This window comes from Phaethon aethereus (assembly GCF_964289735.1).
Source record: "Phaethon aethereus genome assembly, chromosome: 4".
Taxonomy (NCBI): Eukaryota; Metazoa; Chordata; class Aves; order Phaethontiformes; family Phaethontidae; genus Phaethon; species Phaethon aethereus.
Genome location: NC_138578.1, coordinates 85,323,401 through 85,344,503, shown reverse-complemented (window position 1 = coordinate 85,344,503; position 21,103 = coordinate 85,323,401). Strand labels below are relative to the sequence as shown.

The following is a 21,103-nucleotide window of genomic DNA, read 5'->3' as shown; positions in this document are numbered from 1 at the left end:
GAGGTTGTCGGGGGTGGCGGTGGGGCCCTGGCCTGGCCCCCGCCCCCCCCCAGTGCTGCCACCGGTGCTCCCAAAGCTGCTTTCTTGGGGTGCAAACGGGGGGGGCTGCAGGGGGCCGGGGGTGAGCTGTGCTGGGGGGGCCGTGGGGACGGTCTGTAGCGTGTGTGGAGGGGGCCGGGACCGGTGGGTGCCCCCACCAGGGGCTGCTGGGCCCCCCCCAGCTACAGGGCATGGGGGGAGAGGTCCTCGTCCTCGGTGGGGGGGCTGGTGCCCCCCGGCAGCTGCGGGTGGGGGGCGTCGCGGGCCAGCAGCAGGGCGAAGCCTGGCCGGAGAGAGAGGGAGGGGGGCTGAGCCGGTGGGGTGGGGGGTGCGGGGTGGGGGGCACGGGGGTACGGGGTACCTGGCGTGGCTTTGTGCAGGGGCTGCGGCAGGAGGATGCTGTCACGGGGCTCATCCCCCTGCAAGATGAGGGGGCCCTGAAGGAGCCCCACAGCCCCCGGCCGTGCCCGTCCCCCTGCCCAATGGACCCCCGGCCCCTTCCTCTGCCTCCAGCCCCATCCTGCCCCCAGCCTTGTCCCCCCAACCTCAGCCTTCAGCCCTGGCCTGCCCCCCCCCAGCCCCCTCCCGATCCCCAGCCCCAACCCCCGCCTTGTTCCCCCTCCCGACCCCAGCCCCCAGCCCCAAAATCACCCTCCCCTGACCCCAGCCCCATCCCGTTCCCCCCAGCCCCACACCGCCCCAGCCGGTGCCGTACCTCCTCCGGGGGGGGGTCCCGCTCCCAGGGGGCCGGCCAGCCCCCCTGCTTCCGGCCCCCGATGCCGTTGTGCCCCCAGTCGCCCCAGGCCGGCTCCTGCCCCGGCTGCCCCACAGGCCCTATGGGGAGAGGGACAGGCTGAGCCCCACGCCAGCCCCGGCGCCCGGGCAGGGGCGCAGGGCGCAAGACCCCCCCAGCCCCACACGGGTGTCCGGCCACCCACCTTGCCGCGGTCCCTGGGCTGCCGGGCGGGGAAGGGCCGGATCCTGCGGCAGGCTGGGGGGGCTGGGGCTGCGGGGGGGGGGCCCAGCCCGGCGCGGCGGGGCGGGCACCAGCCCGGGCGGAGGCGACTCCCCGCGGGGGCTCGGGACCCCCTCGCCTGGCCCCACCCGCAGCCCCGGAGACCCCCATGCAGGGGGGCTGGGGAGGGGGAAGGTGTCCGGCGGGGGCCCCTCCTCATCCTGGGGGGAGCTGGGGGGAGGCAGAATCACGGCCTCCTCGCTGCCTGGGGGGGGCCCCCGCCCGGGAGTGCCGGGTGGGGACAGGGGCTCTGCCCCACAAGTGCTGTCAGGAGACCCCGACCCGAGGGGACACCCCGTCCGGGGGGGGCTGGTGAGGGGCAGGGGACGTGGCCCAGGAACGGGGGGGGGCGACCCTGCCCCTACCGGGCTGGGGGGCCCCCGGCTGGCAAAGGGAGGGGGGGGGTCCGTCTCTATGGGGCCCCCGGCTGGCAAAGGGAGGGGGGGGGTCCGTCTCTATGGGGCTGGGTAGAGGGGGGGCCCCCGTAGCTACAGGGCTGGGGGGGCTCCCCAGGGTGGCACAGGGAGGGGTCTCCGCCCCCGTGGGGCTGGAGGGGGTCGGGGTAGGGGTACAGGGAGGGGTCTCCCCGCCCGTGGGGCTGGTGGGGAGGGGAGGCGGGGGCCGGCGGGGGCCGGGGGGGGGCGCAGCCCGGAAGGCCCCGGGGAGGAGGGGTCCGGGCGAGGGCGGCGGGTCCGGCCGGCGGAAGATGAAGGCCGACTCCGTCAGGCTGCGCTGGTACCGCAGGAACGGCCGCCGGGCGCCTGGGGCACGGGGCGGGGGTCAGCACCGGCCCTGCCCGCGCTGGGGCAGCGACCCCCGCCGCTGCCCCGCGCCCCCGCACGGGCAGCGCCCGCGCTCGGCCCCGCCGCCCCGCGCCGTGGGGGCACCTACCGGGCCTGGGGCCGGGCGCGGGCAGCGGGGTGCCCGAGGTGGACCCCGAGCGCTCCCGCTGCCGGAAGAAATCCCGCGGGTTCTGCGGGCGCTGGGAGACCAGGACAGCCGCCTCCTGCGGGCACCCAGACCCCCGTCAGCGGCCCCGCGGCGCGGCCACGGGGGCACGCGGCGCGGCCACGGGGGCACGCGGCGCCGCCGGGGCAGGACGGGGCGCTCGGCCCGGGCACTCACGGCCGCCTTCTCGATGGACTCGCTGCGCCGGCCGCGGTCCCGCATGGCCTCCTCGTGCTCCCGCTGCTGCTGCTCCTGCGGGGACACGGTGCGGCAGGGCAGCCCGTGCCCCCCGGCCCCCGGCCCCCATCCCGGCCGCCCCGCTCACCCATCGCGCCTTCTCCTTCCTCCGCTCCTCTGCCTCCAGCCGCGCCTGCTCCTTCCTGCGAGGGCAGGGAGCGTCAGGGGGGCACGGGGGGATTCGGGGGGTGTGGGGGGAGCAGCCGCGGGGTGCAGGACCCTCTGGGTCCCGCTGTGGGTCCCTGTGCTTGGAACCACGCGGGTTGGGGGGCACCGGGATACAGAAGCTGGAGGGTCCCACCATGGGAACCCATGGCGAGAGCGCCAGCGGGGCTGGGGGCACTGTGGGGTGCGGGGGGCCGGGGGTCCCACGCCCCCGCCCTCACCGCTGCTCCTCGATCATCCGCTCCTTCTCCCTGAAGCGGAGCTCGCGCTCGGCCGCCTCCCGCCTCTCCTCCTCCATCCGCTCCCGCTCCCAGCGCTTGCGCTCCTCCAGCGCCCGCCGCCGCTCCTCCTCCTTGCGCTGCTCCTCCTCGCGCTGCGGCCGCGCCACACTCAGCACCGGGACTCCCACCGGCCTCGGCGCTGGGCTCGGCACCGGGACCCCCGCCAGTCTCAGCCCCCGAGCCAGCGGCCGCGACCTTAGTCCCGGGGGTGCCGGGGGGGTCATCGGGGGTGCACCCGTGACCCCTGCCCACCCGTGACCCCTGCCCCTCACCTCGGCCTGTGCCCAGAAGGAGTCCCGCTTGGTCCGGCGGATCTCCAGCGCCGGGTTGGTCTTGCGGTAGTTGGTGCCCTGCGGGGACCGAGCCGGGGCCTCAGGGCAGGACCCCGTCCCACCTCCCAGCCAGGGACCCCCGGGAGGGCACCGGGGAGGGTGGGCCAGAGCCCCATCTCTCTGTTGGGTGCCCCCCCAGCCGGTCCCCGTCCCCGCGGGCACATGCCCCCCCATCCCAGGACCCCCCACTCACCACCAGCTCCTGGGCATCCGGGGGGGGCACCTTCCTGGCGAGCGGGGGGGCGGGGGCCAGTTGTGCCAGCGCCCGGCTCAGCCCCTCCTGCGTCACCTCCTCGGCGCGGCGGGCGCTCAGCACCACGCTGGCCTCCTGCCGCCGAGACGCGACGGCATCACCCCCCTCCTTGAAGCACCCACGGGCCCCCCCCCTTCTCCCTCCCATCTCCGTCCCCGCTCCCCCCCTCGCCCCCCCGGGACGGATTTGCAGCCTCCCCAGGGAATCCTGGCGCCATTCCCTTGCATGTGCTCGCCGGCCTCAGATGTGGGGCTGGATCCAGATGTGGGGGGCAGATCCAGATGTGGAGCTCGATCCAGCTATAGGACCCAGCTGGATCTCTGGGGGTTGGGACATGGGAGCAGAGGCGGGGGGGACACACGACACACAGGATCCCACCGAGCAAGGGCAGGATCCGTCCAGGAGGGGCAGGGAGCCCGACCGCAACCCCGGATCGTCGGCCAAGGCTGGGAACTGGGAACGGCGGCGTCTGAGTCAGCAGAGCCAGGAATGCGCAGCAAGCAAAGGTCGGGGCTGGCCGGGATGTGGGGGGACACGAGGGGGCACGGGACCCAGGCCTCAGCTCCGGCCCCCAGCCCCCCATAAACTCACCCTAAAGAAGGCTCTGATGGCAGGCAGATGCCCGGCACACGCCTCTCGTTGCGACTCCGGTGCCTTCTCCCCAACCTGGCGCCGGCACGCAGTGCTTAGGCTGGGAGCCCGTGCCACGTCCCTGTCCCCCGGGATGCCGGGTGGGGGGGTAGGATGCTCAGAGTTCCCCCCACCAAGCCCCCGCACTGACCCAGCTGATGAGGACGATGCGGTGAGCGCTGGTGCCCGGGTCTTGGATGCGGCATAGCCCGTACATGATGCTGGTGGTGGAGAATTTCCCGGCCATCTCATCCGGACCCCCGGCTACAAGGAGGGGACGGTCAGGGGGTGGGTGCAGTGGGACATCCCCCCCGGTCCCCCCCCTTCAGAGTGGTTCCCCTGTTACCTCCGGAGTCCAGGAGCTTGAGGTCATGGTGCTTCTCGTAGGCAAAGACGGCCCTGGGGGTGGGAGCGGGGGGGGCAGGTGGGGGGGGCAGCGGAGCAGCATGGGCAGCTGCCCTTGTCCCCGCAAGGTCACCTGCGGCAGGCAGCGTGGCCACCCGGACGTCCCCGGCTGTGGCAGGCAGTGGCCACCGACAGGCTCCGGGCTGTGCCGGCCGGGTGTGCCCTCCCCCGGGCAGTGGGGCCAGCGGCTCTCCTGCGGGAGGGAGCCGGGTGCTGCCCCGGGAAGAGCTCGGGGGGGTCGGGGGAGGCAGCCAGGGGCACCCCCTGTGCCCCCCAGTACCCCGCCTTGTGCCGCCCGCCCGGGCTGAATTCGTGGAAGTGCCGCCGGCAGCATCCGCCCCCGGGACAATGGGGCCACGGGAAGCGCCGCAGCAGCACGGCCCCCCCCCCGCCCCCCAGCCCAAGCCCCTCAGGGCGATGCTGGCATCACCCAGCACCGGGCTGGCACCTCACAGGGTGCCCAGGCCCTCTTCCCACCGGCCAGGCAGACCCCGACCCACCGGCCCCGGCCCCCCCCGCCTGCCCGGAGAGAGGGGAGCGGCCCCGGGCCCCTGGCTGTGCTGGGACCCCTGCCCAGGGCTGGGGCTGGGGGGCCGCGGACCCCTCGCTGGCAGAGGCCCCGGCTGGGCATTCCCCACCAGCTCTGCCGCCTCTTTGTCTCCGCATGGCTCCGATTACACGCGCATGTGGCGGCACGCTGCGCTCTGCGCCGGCCGGGACACGGCACGGCACAGCACTGGGAGCACGCCTGCAGCACGGCACGGCACGGCAGGGCATGGCATGGCAAGCAGGGCACGACGCAGCACGGCGCGGCATGGCAGGACACGGCAGGGCACGCTGGCTGCACGCGGCAGGCCTGGCCGGCGGCAGGGACGGGCGCTGGCGTGGGGCCCACTGAGCTCCGGCACTGCGGTACGCCGGCCAGGACAGCGGCTCGGGGGCAGAGGGCAGCGCCCGGGTGGCCGGGGGCCTTGGGCCCGAGCCCAACGTGCCGCCGCAGGGCCGCAAGGCGAGGGTTGGCTGCGGGGCCCGGTGCAGCCCCGCTGCCGTCGCCCACCGCCTTGCCACCGTTGCCCACCGCGGGCCGTGCCAGTGATGTCAGCCCGGCGGCGTGAGGCCACAGCGGCCCGGGTCGCGGCATGGGTCTGGGGGGGAACCCGGCTCCAGCCTGCGCCCGTGGCACTGGCCCGCGACCATGCTGGGACCCCCACGGCCCGGGGCAGGGCAGGACCCTGCTTCCCCCCACGCTGCGGCACGGGCAGGGCGGGGGCGCAGCCGCGCACCCCACGGCAGGTGTGGGGCGCAGCCGGGCAGGGCGTCCCGACCGCCCCACGCCCCCCGACCCCTTCACAGCCCCGGCCCACCCGGGCACCGGCAGCGGGAGCCGGTGCCGGGGCTCGGCGGCTCCCCCCGCCCCGGCAGTGCCCCCGGTGCCGCCCCCCGGGCCGTGCCCCGGGCCCCGAGCGGCGGCGCCGCTCCCAGCCCGGCGGCGGTGGGACCGGGCGGGGCGGGACCGGGCGCCCGGTTCCCAGCGCGGCTCCGCGGGGGCAGCGGCGGGCGGGGCTCAGCCCGCGTCCCGGACGGGACCCCAGGGCGCCCCGAACCCCCCCGTCCCGGTGCCCGGCGTGTCTCGGACCACCCCCCCGCCCGGTGCCCGGTGCCCGGCGTCTGGTGCCCGCTCCCGGTGCCCGCTCCCGTCCCCAGCCTCACCAGTTGGTGCCGGCCCGGGGGTTGCCCACGTCCTCCTTGGCCGCCAGCAGCGCCAGCCGGTGCCGCTCCAGCCCCGGGGCCGCCATCCCGCGCCCGCCGCCCCGCAGCCCCTGCGCCCGCCCCGCCCCCGCCCCGCCGCCCGCGGGCGGGACCGGGCGGCACCGGGCGGGGCGCGGGGCGGTGGTGGCGGCGCCAGCCGGGCGGGGCGCGGGGCCGCGGGGCGCTGCCGGGGCCCGGAGTAAGCGGGAGAGCCGGCACCGGGGCGAGCTGCGTCCCGCCGCGGGACGTGGGTGCGCGTCCCGGGTCCTATAACGGGACACGGGTGCTGTGCCAGCGTCCCGCCCCGGGACGTGGGGGCTGTGCGGGGTCCCACTGGGACCGGGGTCCCAGACTGGGATGTGAGTGCTGTGCCAGGGTCCCCACTGGCATGTGGGTGCGGGTCCCAGGGTCCCGATGAGTGCGGGTGCTGCGGGGTCCCAGGGGAGCGGCAGGCAGGACTGCAGGCAGACGCGACGCCCGGCTGCGCAGGCAGGGCCGTGCGGGCAAGTCGGGGTGCAGGATGCTCAGCCGGGCAGGGGCTGGCGTGGCGGATGGCCTGTCCCCCGTCCCCGTCCCCCGTCGGGCGCCAGCTGCCCTGTCCCGGCGGAGCCGCGCTCGGCCTGTTCCCTTATTTGGTCACCGCGGCCTGCAAACCCCAAAGCCCCAGAGAGGGAAAATATTCGCAGCAGCTGGAAAATGGGGCCTTGGGGCTGGGGGCGGCATGTGGGCAGGGGGGGCCCACGGATGTGGGCAGGGGGGGCCCGGGGCCGCCCCCCAGACCCAGGGCCAGATCCCACGTGCCCCTGACCCCCCAGGCAAGGGGACCCATCTGCTGCGGCCACCGGCTCACTGATGCCACCGACTTTCTGTGAGCACCCCCACCCGCTGTGGAACCCTGCCCAGGGCCTGTGCCCACCCTGCCGCCCTCCCTGGGGGTCCCGCAGGAGGGCTGTGGGTGCTGGGTGCTGGTGTGCCACGGCTGGCACGGGCTGGGGTGGGGCTGGGGGAGTGCCGGGCAGCGCGGGGGGAGCAGGACGGGACCCACAGAGGGCACAGCCTGGCTCCCCCCGGGTCCCGCCCTGCGGTGGGTGGGGGGCCATGAGGCTGGGAGCAGAGCTGGGAGGCATGGGGCAGTGCCGGAGGCTGGTGGTGTTGCTGGTGTCACTGGTATGTACTGGGGCGCTCTGATGTCACGAGTTTCCACTCGCGCATACTGGTACTGGTGGCTCGTACTGGTGTGCACTGGTGTCCCTGTGGTGAGAGGCGGGCGCTGGCTGTACCGGGGGCGCGGTCTGCGGGGGGTAAACGGTGTCACTGGTGCCGCTGCTGTCGCCGGTCCCTGCCCACCCCGGTCCCCGCTCCCGGTGCCCCGTCGCGGGTGGGCGTGGGGAGGGGGCGTGCCCGTCCGACCACGCCCCTCCGGAGGGGCGTGGCCGCTGTGCACGGCCGGCCGCGAGGGGGAGAGGTGGGGGGGCGGTCACGTGGGCGCGGCGCCCCCTGGCGGCGCTCCTTTGTCCGCGCGCGGGCGGGGCGGTGGCGGGGCGGGCGAGGATTGGCGGCGGGGGGGGGCGGTGGGGCGGGGGGGGGGCGGGGCGAGGCGGGTGCCGCGGTCTCGGATTGGCGGAGCCGGCGGGGCGGGGTCGGGGGGGCGGGTCGGGGCGGCGGGGCGGGCGCGGATTGGCGGCGGGGCGGGGCGGGCGGGGTAACGGGCCCGGGCGGCGGCGGCGGCGGCGCGGGCATGGGCGGGGGGCGGCGCTGAGCGCGGCCGGTCCGTGCGGGGCCGCTGCCCGGGGCCCGGTGTCCCTCCGGCGCCCGGTGTCGCTCCGGCGCCGATGGACCTGGACGTGGACTACGAGCGCCCCAACGTCGAGACCATCAAGTGCGTGGTGGTGGGCGACAACGCGGTGGGGAAGACGCGGCTGATCTGCGCCCGCGCCTGCAACGCCACGCTCAGCCAGTACCAGCTGCTGGCCACGCACGTCCCCACCGTCTGGGCCATCGACCAGTACCGCGTCTGCCAGGAGGTGCGGGGCGCCGGCGGGGCCGGGAGGGCGGCGGGGCGGGGGGCGCGGAGCCGCCTCCCGGGGGGGGGGCCGGGGGCGGCTCCGGGGGCCGGGACCGGGGCCGTGACGGCGGCGCTCCCTGTCCGGGCAGGTGCTGGAGCGCTCCCGGGATGTGGTGGACGAGGTCAGCGTCTCCCTGCGCCTCTGGGACACCTTCGGGGACCACCACAAGGACCGGCGCTTCGCCTACGGCAGGTGGGACCGCGGGCGCCCCGCCACCGGCACCCCGACCTGCCGTGGGCACCTTCAACCTCACCACGGGCACCCCTGCCTGCCACCGGCACCCCGAGCCCCGCCACGAGCACCCCGACCCAATACTGGCGCCTTGAGCCCCGCCACTGGCACCCCCGCTCACCACCAGCACCCCAACCCACTGCCCTGGGGAGTGCCTGAGGAGACCCCAGAGCCGAAGGGGCCCCTGGGCTCCTGCCAGCACCCAGAGAGGGGCTCTGGCACCCCGAACCCTCGACGGGGCTGGAAGCACCCCCACCTCGGGCTGGGGGCTGCTTTCAGCGCCCCAGGGACACTGTGGCAGCAGGGCTGTGCACCCCGACAGCCCCCGGCCCTGGGCATGGAGCTCCGGGTGCTTGTGGCTTCCCTGGGGGGCAGCCGGAACCACCTGCGCTAGGGCTGCCTGTTTGGGGAGGGGGGACTGGTCTGGGGTGCTGATTGGGGTGCCTGGAGTCCCCACTTCCCTGGGGGGTGGGGGTTGCAGACCCTGGACAGGGGTCCTGTGCTGTGGGGCAGAGCTGGGGGCTCTTTCAGCTAGGCAGGGGCTGCCCGGCCCCACAGGGCTGTCGCCATGGCTGGGACCCTCCCCTCAGGGGTGCTGGGACCCTCCCTTCAGGGGTGCTGGCTCGGCAGCGGGAGAAGCCCCTGGGCTGTGGCTGAGCGGTCACTGGCCCGTGGTCCCCACCCCGCTCCCCAGGCTGTAAACACCCCCTTTTCCATGGCTGCTGGCACGTCCAGGCTCTTATCACCCGCCGCACCGTGCCAGCGCGACTTGGCATGCTCTAATCTCCCCTCTGCACTGCCCAGGGCTGGGGGTCACGGTGGCCTCGTGGCGTGGGGGATGTGGGGGGCTGGGGGATGTGGGGGGCTGCCCTACCCCGGGGTTCCCGAGGTGCTCGGTGCTGCCTGCCCCACCGGGGCTGCTGCCTTCGACCCGTGGGGTGGTGGGTGCTGGGGCCGGCCCGGGCCGGCATCACCCGTGGGTGAGCGGTGGCTCCCGTGCTGGCCGGGGGCCTGCGGGAGGCGGCGGGTGGCGTCTATCTTGGTCCCTGACACGGGCCCGGTTCCAAACGCGCCTCCTGGTCACGTCTCGGCAAAGCGCAGACTAAAAACAAACCAGGTCTGGGGACACGTGGCTGCTCCCGGCCGCCTTATAAGGCCCCGGGGGCTGCGGGGACCTGGGCGCTGCTGGCACCTCCCGCGCGTCCCCTGTCACCTTGCCCGGGGAGGCTTCCCCGAGCCGCTGGCAGTGCCGGCGCAGGGCTGGGACGGCACCAGCAGCGGGACGGCGCCCTGCCGACCCCAAGGGACAGAGCTGAGCCCCACACCAGGCACAGGGAAGGGACACGGGGTGGCCAGGCAGGGTTGGTCTCTGCAGCCCGGCCCATGCCACAGGCTGGCACCCGCTCTGGCACTCGCCCAGCCGCTCTCCGTGGGCTTCTCCTGGCACCCGCTTGTGCCTGGCTGCCGCCCCGGTGCTCTGCGGGGCGTTTCTGGGGCCGGGACGAGCCCCGTGCCATGCTGGTCCTGTGCTGTACCCGAGCTGGGGCAGCCCTCGGCTCCCTCCTCGGTCTCGGCTGCCCTGTGTGCAGCCATGGGGCTCCCGGGGGCTGTGGGGCTCCCCGGGGCTGTGGGGCAGAGCCCTGCCGGGGCAGGCGGGGTGTCCCAGGCTGGGGGCAGTCAGCGCCAGCGCCGCGCATCCCCGGACAGGGATGGGACCCCAGTGCCGTTCCCCGAGCAAGGAGAGGTGCAGGGGGTGGCCTGGGGGCGCAGGGTGACAGCGGGTCGCGCTGGGGCAGGGCTGCCCTCACCCTCCTCCTCCTCCCGGCTGCAGGTCGGACGTGGTCGTGCTCTGCTTCTCACTGGCAAACCCCAACTCCCTGCGCCACGTGAAGACGATGTGGTACCCCGAGATCAAGCACTTCTGCCCCCGGACGCCCATCGTGCTGGTGGGGTGCCAGCTGGACCTGCGCTACGCCGACCTGGAGGCCGTCAACCGGGCCCGGCGCCCCTTGGCCAAGTGAGGCCGCTGGGCGGGGGGCGGTGGGGCTGGGGGGCTGGACGGGGACCGGGCCCCTCCGTGCGTGGTGACGTGGCCCCGCTCTGTCCCCCCCAGGCCCATCAAGCCCACAGACATCCTGCCCCCGGAGCGGGGCCACGAGGTGGCCAAGGAGCTGGGGGTGCCTTACTATGAGACCAGCGTGGTGGCCCAGTTCGGCATCAAGGACGTCTTCGACAACGCGATCCGGGCCGCCCTCATCTCCCGCCGGCACCTCCAGTTCTGGAAGTCCCACCTGAAGAAGATGCAGCGGCCGCTGCTGCAGGCCCCCTTCCTGCCCCCCAAGCCCCCGCCGCCCGTCATCCAGGTCCCTGACCCGCCGGCCAGCTGCGGCTGGGGCCCCGCCGCCCTCTTCTGCACCCCGCTCTGCGCCGACGTCGTCTTCCAGCTGCAGGGCGGCCAGCGGGTCTTCGCCCACCGCGTCTACCTGGCCACCTCCTGCTCCAAGTTCTACGACCTCTTCACCCTGGAGGGGCCGCGGGGGGGGGCCAAGGAGCCGGCCGCCCGCACCAAGAGCCTGGACGGGGAGCGGGGAGCCCTGGCCGAGGGGGCGCGCGCCCCGCTGCGGACTTCACAGAGCGACGATGCCCTGCGGCCGGCGGCGGGGGACGGCGCGGCGCTCGGCGGCGGCAGCCGCGACCTGTCGGCCTGGGGCCGCGGCTTCGTCAGCATGCGCTGGGAGCTGGTGGCCGACCCGGTGGCGGGGCGGGAGAAGCGGATGGCGGTGGTGTGCATGGACCGGCGGGTGCAGGCCGAGCCCTTCCGCGCCGTGCTGGAGTACCTCTACACCGGGCGGCTGGACCAGGCCCGCGGGGACCTGATGCAGGTGGCCACCATCGCCGAGCTGCTGGAGGTCTTCGACCTGCGCATGATGGTGGCCAACGTGCTCAACAAGGAGAGCTTCATGAACCAGGAGATCACCAAGGCCTTCCACGTCCGTCGCGCCAACCGCATCAAGGAGTGCCTGGGGAAGGGGGTCTTCGCAGGTAGGGCGGTCCCTGGCTGGGGGGGGCCAGGGGGGTCTGCGGGGGCTGCCCTGGCCGGGGACATCGCCCAGCTCCTTCCCGTCCAGCCGGGTGTCCTGGCTCCCACGGCGCCCTGCATGGCCCCGGGGCTCCTGGCCACCCCGATCCCCCGCCCTCCGCCGAGGCCTTTGCGGTCTGGGATCCTGGAGCCCTCGTCCCTTCCCCGTGCCGTCCCCGGCGCCCGTGTGGCAGTGCCGCGCTCCCTGCGCTGGCTCAGCCACGGGGTGCGTGTCCCGGGGCCAGCCGTGGCAGGGGCTGGGGTGGCCGAGGGCGCCTGGCCCCGTGCTGAGGCCGTCCCCTTGCCGCCCCAGATGTGGTTTTCCGCGTGGACGATGGGGCTGTGCCGGCGCACAAGCCCCTGCTCATCGCCGGCTGCGACTGGATGATGGCCATGTTCCGGGGCGCTTTCCGGGAGAGCTACGCCGCCGAGGTGAGGGGCCGCAGCGGGGGGACGTGGGCGGCGGAGGGGGTGTCCCTGCCATCTCTGCCACGAGACTGCCGGGAGGACGGGCATCCCTTGGCAGCGCCGGCTCTGCTGGGGGCTGGCTCGGACCCCCCGGCCTTGGCACGCGCGAGAAAGCGGGGGCGTGTGCGGCAGTGGGGCTCTGCCGGGGCAGGCGCTGCCGGCGGCCGGGCAGGGTCCGTCCTTCCGCAGTCGGCGGCTCGGCGCGCCGGGCCTCGGCAAACCCCTTGTCCCGCAGGTCTCCCTGCCCGGCACCAACTGCGCCTGCCTGCGCGCCGTCCTCGACTTCCTCTACACCGGCGTCTTCACCCCCACGCCCGACCTGGACGCGATGGAGCTCCTCATCCTCACCAACCGCCTCTGCCTGCCCCGGCTGCAGGCGCTCACAGGTGAGCCCGGGCACCCCCCGGCCCTGCTGACGTCACCTGCCAATACGATTACAGCGCCGCGGGGACGGAGATCGATGCGTCCCCAGTGTGTCATTAACGGGGTCCTTATGTAAGAGCCAGAGGAGCCCGGCTTACCCCCGGGGCGCAGCCCGGCTGCCGGGGCGCACGTCCCCGGCGCCGACGGCCCGCCCGGCGCTGACAGCCCCCCCCGCCCCCAGAGCAGTACGCGGTGGACGAGCTGCTGCGAGCCTTCGTGCAGCGGGTGGAGATCGACGAGCAGGTCATCATCTACCTGGAGATGACGCAGGTACGCGGGCGGCGGCCACGGTGCGAGCCCTGCGGCCGGGGAGAGGGACACAAGTCCCGGGGGGCGGGCGGGTGGGCAGGGGGCTGCCGGTGGCGGGGGGCGGGCAGCTGCCCGCCCCGCTCACCCGCTCCGCCCGCAGTTCCACAACGCCCGGCAGCTGGCCGCCTGGTGCCTGCACTACATCTGCACCAACTACAACAGCGTCTGCCGCCGCTTCCCCCGGGAGATGAAGTTCATGTCCCCAGGTACGGCACGGGGGCCCGGGGCGGGCACGCGGCCGGGGGCCTTGTGCCGCGCGCTGACACGCCGGCGCCGTCCCCCCGCAGAGAACCAGGCGCACTTCGAGCGGCACCGCTGGCCGCCGGTCTGGTACCTGAAGGAGGAGGACCTGTACCTGCGCTCCAAGAAGGAGCGGGAGCGCGAGGAGCAGCTGCAGCGCAAGCAGCACACCCGCAGCAAGTGGTGCTTCTGGCGGCCCTCGCCCCACGTCTCCTGAGCCGGGGGGGCACGGCCGGGCTGGAGGCCGCCTGCCCGGGCCCCCTCCCCGCCGAGGGCTGCCTCCCCCGGCCGCTGCCCGTTTACGCCCCCCACCCCGGCTGTTTACAGGCGCTGCCCGCCGCCGCGCGCTGGGCCACGGCCCGTGCTCCCCGCTGTCCCGCCGTGCCTTTCCCGGCGTGGGAGCGGGGCCAGCCGTGCCGAGCCGAGCCGTGCCGTGCCGGCAGGCCCCTCTGCCCCGGCCAATGCTGGTGCTACCTCTGACCGAGCAGTATTGTGGGGCTGGGAGCCAGCAGGGCATGGGGGCTCTGCTGGCCTCCTCTTCCTCCTCCCGGGGGGCTCCCCCACCCCGAGCCGGGTGCTCCCCCGGCGGGGCTCTCTGGTGCTGTATTTCCCCCCACGATGGAGGTGGGGGGCTAAGCTGTGAGTGAGGCGTGGGGCGGGAGGGCGGGGTGGGCCAGGGGTCCCTGGGGTCCCTGGGCGTGTGTGTGGCTGTAGGAGCTGCTCCTGCCCCGGGGAGGGCGGCCCGCCCCCCCCAGCTCATCTGTGTGCCTTGGACGTGCCCCTGCAGGGCCACGGGCCATGTCCCGGGGGCGAGGGCCATCGTCCACGTCCCGGGGTCTTAGGGCTGAACTGCACAACCATTTTTACACTTTTTTACCCCCGCCCCACGAGCACAGCGGCCCCCAGGGCCCCCCCGGCCACCCCAGCACTGTGAGCGGGGCTGCCCACGCCTCTCAGCAGCGGCTGTTTTAACCTTTAATAAAGCATTTTGTAACGGGCCCCGGCTCTGCGCCCCCACTGCCGCGCTTGGCCACCCCCCACCCCACGCAGGAATGAGCGACACGGGGCGAGGGGGGCTTCAGTCAGGTGTTTTTATCGTGGGTGGGGGAACATGGTACAGGGCAGAGGGGGGGGAACAGGAGTGTGGGGTCCTAACCCATAGCTGGGGGGAGACAGCACATGGGGGGACTAAGCCCTACCTTGGGGGGGTGCCAGCTCATAGGTGGGGTGTGTTTGGGGCAGGGGGAACAGGATATGACTAGGGCATAGGGGCTGAGGAGGGCTCTGCCCCATAGCTTGGGGAGCCAGACCCCCAGCCATAGTGTGGTGGGGGGCAGCCTCCAGCTGGGAGCTCTCCCCCTGCCGAGGGCCTGTCCCAGGCTGAGCGTGCCCCACAGCACTGGGGCTGGAGTCCCCCGGCCCCACAGGGCCCTGGGAGCAGGGCCAGAGGTTGAGCTCATCCCTGGGGCCGCATCAGCTCCCGGCCACGGGAAGGGGCCGAGTCCAGCTGGGGGCCCAAGGCAGAGCCGGGGTGTCTGGGCGCAGCATCTGCCCCGCTTCCAGCACAGCCCGGGCCGGGTGGGAGGTGGGGTCAAAGCCATCCGGGGGCCCAGGGTGAGAACTGGGGCACAGAGCAGGGGGACAGCACAGCCCCGCTGCCGTGACCTGTGGGACCGTCCCCAGGGTGTCTTAGCAGAGAGTGCGGCATAGCCGCCTCTGCTGTTTCCAGCCCAGGAGCACAGTTGTGGCCCCGCACATCTGGCCAGCTGGGGATGTAGGGGCCCACCAGGACCTGTGGGTCCCCACAGCTCCCTGGGGAGGAGAAGGGACTCCTCTCCTCCTCCCCGGGAACTGTGCCACCCCAGGGCAGGGCGGCCCCATGGGTGCTGCACCCATGAGGTGCCGCCGCCCCGGCTGGGACCAGCTCCGACAGCTCTCGCGGCCGGAGCAGCGTGTAGCACAGGTTTGCCCTGGATCCCCTCCCATCTGAACCTGAGCTGCCGCTGGGAAGAGGGGAGCCGGTTCTGCTCCCCGCCACGCTGCCTCCTCCCTCGGGGCAGCGGGGAGGTCAGCGCCTGCCCCAGGCAGCTGCAGGGCTGCGGCGCTGGGTCCCGTGTAGCCAGAGCAGCTCCAAGCCCACGTTCCCTGCGCGTGGACATGCCACGCCGAGGGCAGGTTTGCTTTGGGAGCGAGGGGGATCCTGGCTCAGCTCCACCTTCACACAGATTTCCTCCTCCTGGGGGCGCAGCCCTGTGCCACCGCTGCTCGGGCCCCACGGAGCAGAAGCTGGGGGTCTGTGCTGAACTCCCCTTGCTTACGGTGCCTCGGCGCCGACGTATCGTGGTGCTGGGGTAACCCAGCTCGCCCCGCGCGGCGCCGGCGCTGCCCTGGACAGACCCTGCCGCTCGCAGCCTATGCCCGGCTGTAGCGGAAGATCTCGTTCAGGTCGTAGCCGGTCACAGCGAAGGAGTTTCCCTCAGGGTCGCAGAAGCGGGCACCACAGACCTGGGTGTCGGTCACACACTCGGCGTGGCAGTGCTCGATCTGCAGCGGGGAGAGGAGCCGGAACAGCGGCGCAGGCTGAGTAAAGTAGAACCCACCCCAGCTAGACACCCAGCAACCTGCCTCGGGTCCCTGCCTGCCTGGGGAGGCATTACCTCGGGGCAAAGGCAAGCAGGGACCGTGGGTGCGTGGCCAGGCCCGTGGGCTGTGGCTTGAGCTTGCCCTTTCATTGGCACAAGAACCATATCCCAATCAGACAGCTTTCCCGGGCTTCTACCTGCCAGCCTAGGACAGGACTGAGGATGACAGCAGGAGGAAAGAGGAGAGCTGTGCCGCCCCGCGGCAGCTCAGACTGGGCCCGGCAGGGTTTCCCCTGAGCAGTGAGCCCCTCGCTGTGGCCACAGTGTCTCACTGGAGGCTGCAGGACAGAGCAGCACCTGCGCCGTGGCCCCGCGGGGCAGCGATGGCTTGGAGTGCTGCGTACTTGCCCCAGGCTCCCCACGGAGGGCTGCCCAGACTCACCTCGACGTCGTCGGTGTCTGGGTTCCTGCTGAGCTTCCAGACGTGAACAAAGGAGTCCTCTGCACCCGACAGCAGCTGCAAAGGGAGCGGGATGGAGGCTGTGGGGACGGAGAGGCCAGAGGGATGCCACGGAGGTGGCAGTGCCATGTGCTGGGGCGAGGGAGCAGCCCCTGCCTGGCCATCCAGGCTGCCACGCTCTGGGCCAGCGGGATGCCGCACACGGGCCGAGGTGCACCAGTGCAGCCAGCCGTACCTTTCCCGTCTGTGGCGCCAGGTCCAGGGCGTAGATCCATCGAGCATGAGCATTGACCTCGGCGCGCAGGAGGCCGGTCGTTGCCTCGTACAGCCGAATCTGCCCATTTCCGTAGCCAGCAGCCACGACCCCGTTCCACAGCTTCACGGAGGAGCAGGTGCAGCTGGGCACAGAGGCACGTGTGACCTCCTCCCCTCCCGGCTGCAGACCCGCATGCCGGCAGCCGGTGCCGGGTGTCCCCCTCCTGCCACCCTCCCATCCCTCATGAGACACTGATGTGGTCTGGCTGGGGATGTCCAACACCACCCTCCAACCAGACCCCTCCGTGTCGCTCCGTCCGCCCCTCGCGCTTACCCGAAGGCCGGGATTTTGCTGAGCAGGGTGAACTCCTCCCCCGTGCTCCAGACGCAGAGGGTCCCAGCGTCATCCGCAGTCACTAGGTCACCAGCCCCGTCCTGTGAAGCAGATGCGGGTCAGCCTCCTCCCCGGCACCGCTCGTGGGGCAGCCAGCTCTGCCGCTGGCAGCGCGCGGCTGACTCACACCAGGCAGAAGGTTCTTGCTCCCCCGGTTGCCTGCGCCACTGAAGTTGCTGCGAAGCAAAGCCAGAGCCTGCAGCAGAACGAGCTTAAAGTTTAACAGCTCACAGAAACTGCTGACGCGTTTTGCGAATGAGCAAGGCTTGGCTGAGATCACACACGGGCATTTCAGTTTAAACATGTTCATGTTTAGCAACACTAATTACACATCGGATAAATTTCTAGCAAGAATTACTGCATCCCCTCCCTCTGCACCCGTGTCTCGACGCTCTTCACCTTCCAGGCGCCTGGGATTTCACACGCCAGGCCCCGTCTCTCGCTCGTTAGAAAGCCTTTAAACAAACCATGGAGCAAAGTCCGAGAGAGGCGTGTTAGAGGACAGTCACCACAGGCAGAGGTAGATGACAGAACAGCTTTCAGGTAAACAAGCTCCATATCCAGGCTAATTGGGAACCAGTTCTAAGCAATTAATTGTTCAGGGGAGTCCCAAATGCAGAGAAAGTTAAATGTAACTAATTAGAGAAAGTACAAGAAAGTGTCCTCGTTGGGAAGGAGGCGGCCAATAACGAGGAAGCCAATTACTGTGGCTGCAGAGATGTCAACCAGAGCGAGCTGAATTGAAGAAGCCCCAGACTGTGCTCTGAAATCAGGTGAAGTTATTTCATCTGCCACGAGAAAGGTCACCGGTGCCAGCGACAGCTTGGGTCGGTTATCTCCTCCACTGGCCAGGGGAAAAGGCTCAGCCCTTCAGCTAGTGCACAGGCACGGCTCTGCCCTCGGCTTCCTCATCCCCCCGGGCGCCAGCGCCTCGGGCCTGGCTTGGGAGAATCAGGGTCCTGTACCGGCAGCCAGCACCCTGGGATGGCTCCAGAGACACGGGCAGGACATGTCCCATGCCCTCCTCTCATCGCGCTCCCGTGGCGAGGGCCTGCTGTAGTAACTCGCCGCTCTAATGGTAAGAGCTTTAATTCTAGCGTGGGTTAATTCACGGCCCGTTTTGCTCATTTGCTCTTGTACCACCACTGGCCTTTAGCTTCAATAGCTCTTCTGTGCTCCGGCACGCACGCCGACGGATCACGGGATACTCTGGGCTGGCAACGAGCCGTGCTCCCACAGCCACGCTGTGTGCGGGGGCATCAGCCCCTTCACCACCTTGGCCGGCGCTCTCCGCTTCAGCATGTGTGTTCCCAGAGCCTGGCAGCCGGGACTGAGATTCAGCCAGGTAAGAAATGTGGAGACCGAGGCGCTAAGAAGGCAGAGACCGGCTGAACGCCGATCGAAAGTAGGACAGTGCGATAACCGATGGGGTGGCTGCTCCCAGCTGCCAACAGCCCTGAAATACCACAGTGTTTTATACAACACTCAATTCCCACTTGCCTTGCCTGGAGGCGCCACGCTAAGCCACGGCAGGATGGCTCGCAGGCTCCCTGGAGCCAGGGCTAAGGAAGCGGCCATCCCAAGCCACCTCCTCCCCTAGATGTATCCCACCCTGACAGGGGAGATCCCCCTCGTGCAGAGACAGCCACAAGAGCCAACATCCTTGGCGAGCGGAGGGATGGCCGTGCTGTCTCCTGCACCGTGCCAGCTCAGGGGCAGCTCTGCCACATCGCAGCCTCCCGAGACCTCGGCTGCAGTGGGGATCAGGCTGCCCACAGAGAGCACCAGCTCCAAGGGTGAGGGGCTGCACCCTGGGATCCGCTCAGCCATGGTCAGGGCCTGGGTAAACCTCAGCTCCCACAGCCAGCACCCGCAAAGCATCCCTGAGACAGCTGTGGGGCCAAGGGGAGGCTGGAGTCCCCACCACCCCGCCCCCGGCACCAGGGACCCCACTGGCTCCTCTGGCCCGAGCGGCTGCCGACAGCGCTGACCCCACACGTACCGGAGCCTGGCCCAGCTCCGCTGCGATGTCGGTGATGGCGTCGCGGTGCTGCTCCAGGACCTCGCTCACAGTGACGTTCGTCCCTTTGGGTGGGATGTCAAATACCAGCACCTGCCCAGAGGATGTCCCTGTGGACGGCCCAGAGGAGGCATCAGTGGGGGCTCATCCCACCCCGTCCCAGGACTGAGCCTCCAGCTCTTGCCACACCTGGAGCTGTGCTCCCTGCTCCCCCCAAGGCCCGCTGCCTACGCAAGGCTGCTCCTTACAGATGCCACTCACCAATCTGCCCCTCTGTTCGGCACAGAGCAGCACCCTGCGAGAGCTGCGAGGCAAACCCAGCCCCTTCGGCTGACCCCACATCGTTACACCGTCCCTGGGCCCCAGCAAGCCCACCCCCTCAGCGCTCGGCTCACCCACGCAGATGAAGTGTCCGCCAGCTGCAGCGATCCCTCGAGCAAACACTGCTTGCGCTGAAAGGAAACCAAGAGCTGGTTACGACCTGCGGCAGCTCCCAGGAACCAGGAGACTGGCGCAGCACTGTGAGGCACCAGGGTGTCTGTTCAAGTTTCATCTTTGGGGCGAGTCCCATATCTGCCACACTGGGTCCCTTCCGAGCCCCTTTCCAGCCCCCCTCAGCCCCCACTGAGCCAGGACAGAGGAGTCAGGGTGACTCTGTGACCTCTTCCAGACTCTTCTGCTAAGCTGCTGTGTCGGACTGTCCTGGCTAACCAGCAAGGCTGCTGGGGGTCTCTGGGCCAGGAGGAACCAGGCTGCACTACAGGGATCACACACACGTGGGGAAGGAGAGCAGGCAGAGGGGCTGGGAGCTCCCTGCTGCGCTCCCACCAGGGACTTACCTGGAGGATGCTCCGTGATATCCAGCGCATGCCAATAAACCATGATGGAGCCATCGGACTCATACATCTGGAGAGAGGAAGCAACAGGGTGAGCCCAAGAGGGTGGGGAAGTTTCTCTCATGGCTTCAGGCTCAACCGCTGCCCTAAGAGATCTCCAAGAGAGAGTGAGAGTTCTCTGGGTATGCAGCAGGACCTCCAGAAGGTTCTCCCAGTTGTCCTCACAGTGAGCTCATCCTCCCAGCATCATGACTTCACTTCTCACCCTCCACGGAAAACCCCTTCACCTGGATCCCTTTCTGAGAGGTCAGCACCAGCAGGACCCGCGACGGCAGGACGCACCAAGCAGCCTGGAAGGAAAGGAGGCTCGGCAGGAGTCCAGGGAGGGGGAAGACGGGGCAAAAGCCCTCCACACCTTCCAGGGGAGGGACAGTCTGCAGTCACCCAGAGGCGTGTGTGTTTCTGGCTCCTGTCACGGGTTTACAGGAGGTGAGTCCCTCCCATCCTCAGGGACCTCTCCAAGGTCCCACAAACCTTCTCAAGAGGCTCCTTCCCTCTCACCCTCCCTGTAATCAGGACACTGTGGGTTCCTGCTTCTGTCCCGGCAGTTCTACAGCCATGTGCACTCAGCTGGGAAGGCCCTTCCTCCCTGCTCTGTAGCTCTGCTCCCTTTGCCCTGCACTTGGCAGTCAGCCTGTTTGGGCCTTGTGGTTGATGGTTAGAGCAGGCTGGCATTAAAGCACAGACCTCTGCTAAGGCCAACGCACCCTGCTGAGGCGAGCATCATCCTCATCGGGGCACAGAGAGCAAAAGCAAAGACTGAGAGATGATGTCATGGCAAATCCCAGGTGCCCCTTGTCATGCTGCGCTACCCCCGTCCCGCTCCCACAGGCCCTGGTGAAGCCGCCGGCAGCACCATGCTCCTTCCACCCAGCACCTGCGCTGTGCACAGCCGTCCCTGCCCGCCACCTTCTCCGCAATCTCGCTGGGAGCCGTTTATCAGTTTACAGGATTGCTCCGACTCCGCTCTGGGGGCAGCGGGGCCCTGCCTATGGCTCAGGCTACGGAACCTGCTTCCCGTTAGGCTGCCGGGGCAGCAGAGCTGCCTAAAGAGCTGCTGCGTGTCACAGCCCTCCCGGTCACCGCTCTCCCGCAAGGCCGGCGCCTCGGGAGCTGCCAGCTTGCTCGCCCGCCCCGAGCGTACGGCCCGGCGCGGAGGACCCCGCAGCCCAAGACGGGGTGCAGGCGCCCCGGCATCCCGCAGCCTTCACCTGGGTGAGGAGGGAGGTGCTGACGGCCATCCCGCCCTCCTTGGCCTGCAGCTGGCGGTGGGAGAAGCCGAGCCCGTCGGCGGCGGCGCTGACCAGGCTGAGGCTGGGGCCGTGCACGGCGCCGAAGCAGGCGGGCTGCCGGCCGGGCAGGCGCAGCACGCTGAGGTTGTTGTACAGCGCCGCGCTGCTGCTCCTCAGCTGGACGCCCTTCTCCTTGCGGTACATCCTGCGGGACGGCGCAGCTCCAGGGACGCGCTCCAGGGACGCGCACCGGGGCCGCGCCCCCCCCCCCGCCCCGCCGCCCGCCCCATTCCCCCGCCAGCGCCCCCCGGCCCCGGCCCCGCCGCCCTCGGGCCCCCCCGCTGCCTCCCCGCTCACTCGGTGTCCGCCGCAGCCATGGAGACGGCGGCGCGGC

General features: G+C 71.5%; 3 protein-coding genes across 3 annotated transcripts; 1 reads left to right on the top strand and 2 right to left on the bottom strand.

Moving 5' to 3' along the window:
• Positions 1–221: 221 nt before the first annotated feature.
• LOC309404473 (uncharacterized protein) lies at positions 222–6,101 on the bottom strand (the record flags this gene model as incomplete). The annotated part of the gene is given in 15 exon segments (XM_081998943.1): positions 222–322; positions 401–458; positions 755–873; positions 978–1,443; positions 1,445–1,815; positions 1,946–2,060; positions 2,180–2,254; positions 2,328–2,382; positions 2,626–2,777; positions 2,958–3,035; positions 3,211–3,345; positions 3,862–3,936; positions 4,052–4,164; positions 4,247–4,299; positions 6,016–6,101. Coding segments are annotated over 15 exon segments (2,052 nt in total).
• A 1,785-nt stretch (positions 6,102–7,886) lies between these two features.
• Positions 7,887–13,087, top strand: LOC309404509 (rho-related BTB domain-containing protein 2-like; the record flags this gene model as incomplete). Its single annotated transcript, XM_081998993.1, has 9 exons — positions 7,887–8,078; positions 8,209–8,312; positions 10,183–10,368; positions 10,465–11,393; positions 11,744–11,862; positions 12,134–12,284; positions 12,503–12,591; positions 12,731–12,836; positions 12,918–13,087. The coding sequence occupies 9 exons, from the start codon at positions 7,887–7,889 to the stop codon at positions 13,085–13,087; spliced, it is 2,046 nt and encodes a 681-aa protein (XP_081855119.1).
• Positions 13,088–14,937: 1,850 nt separating this feature from the next.
• Positions 14,938–20,913, bottom strand: WDR54 (WD repeat domain 54; the record flags this gene model as incomplete). Its single annotated transcript, XM_081998725.1, has 9 exons — positions 14,938–15,414; positions 15,895–15,969; positions 16,148–16,310; positions 16,502–16,602; positions 18,564–18,691; positions 18,977–19,033; positions 19,421–19,487; positions 19,705–19,767; positions 20,689–20,913. The coding sequence occupies 9 exons, from the start codon at positions 20,911–20,913 to the stop codon at positions 15,283–15,285; spliced, it is 1,011 nt and encodes a 336-aa protein (XP_081854851.1). The 3' UTR covers positions 14,938–15,282.
• Positions 20,914–21,103: the final 190 nt, after the last annotated feature.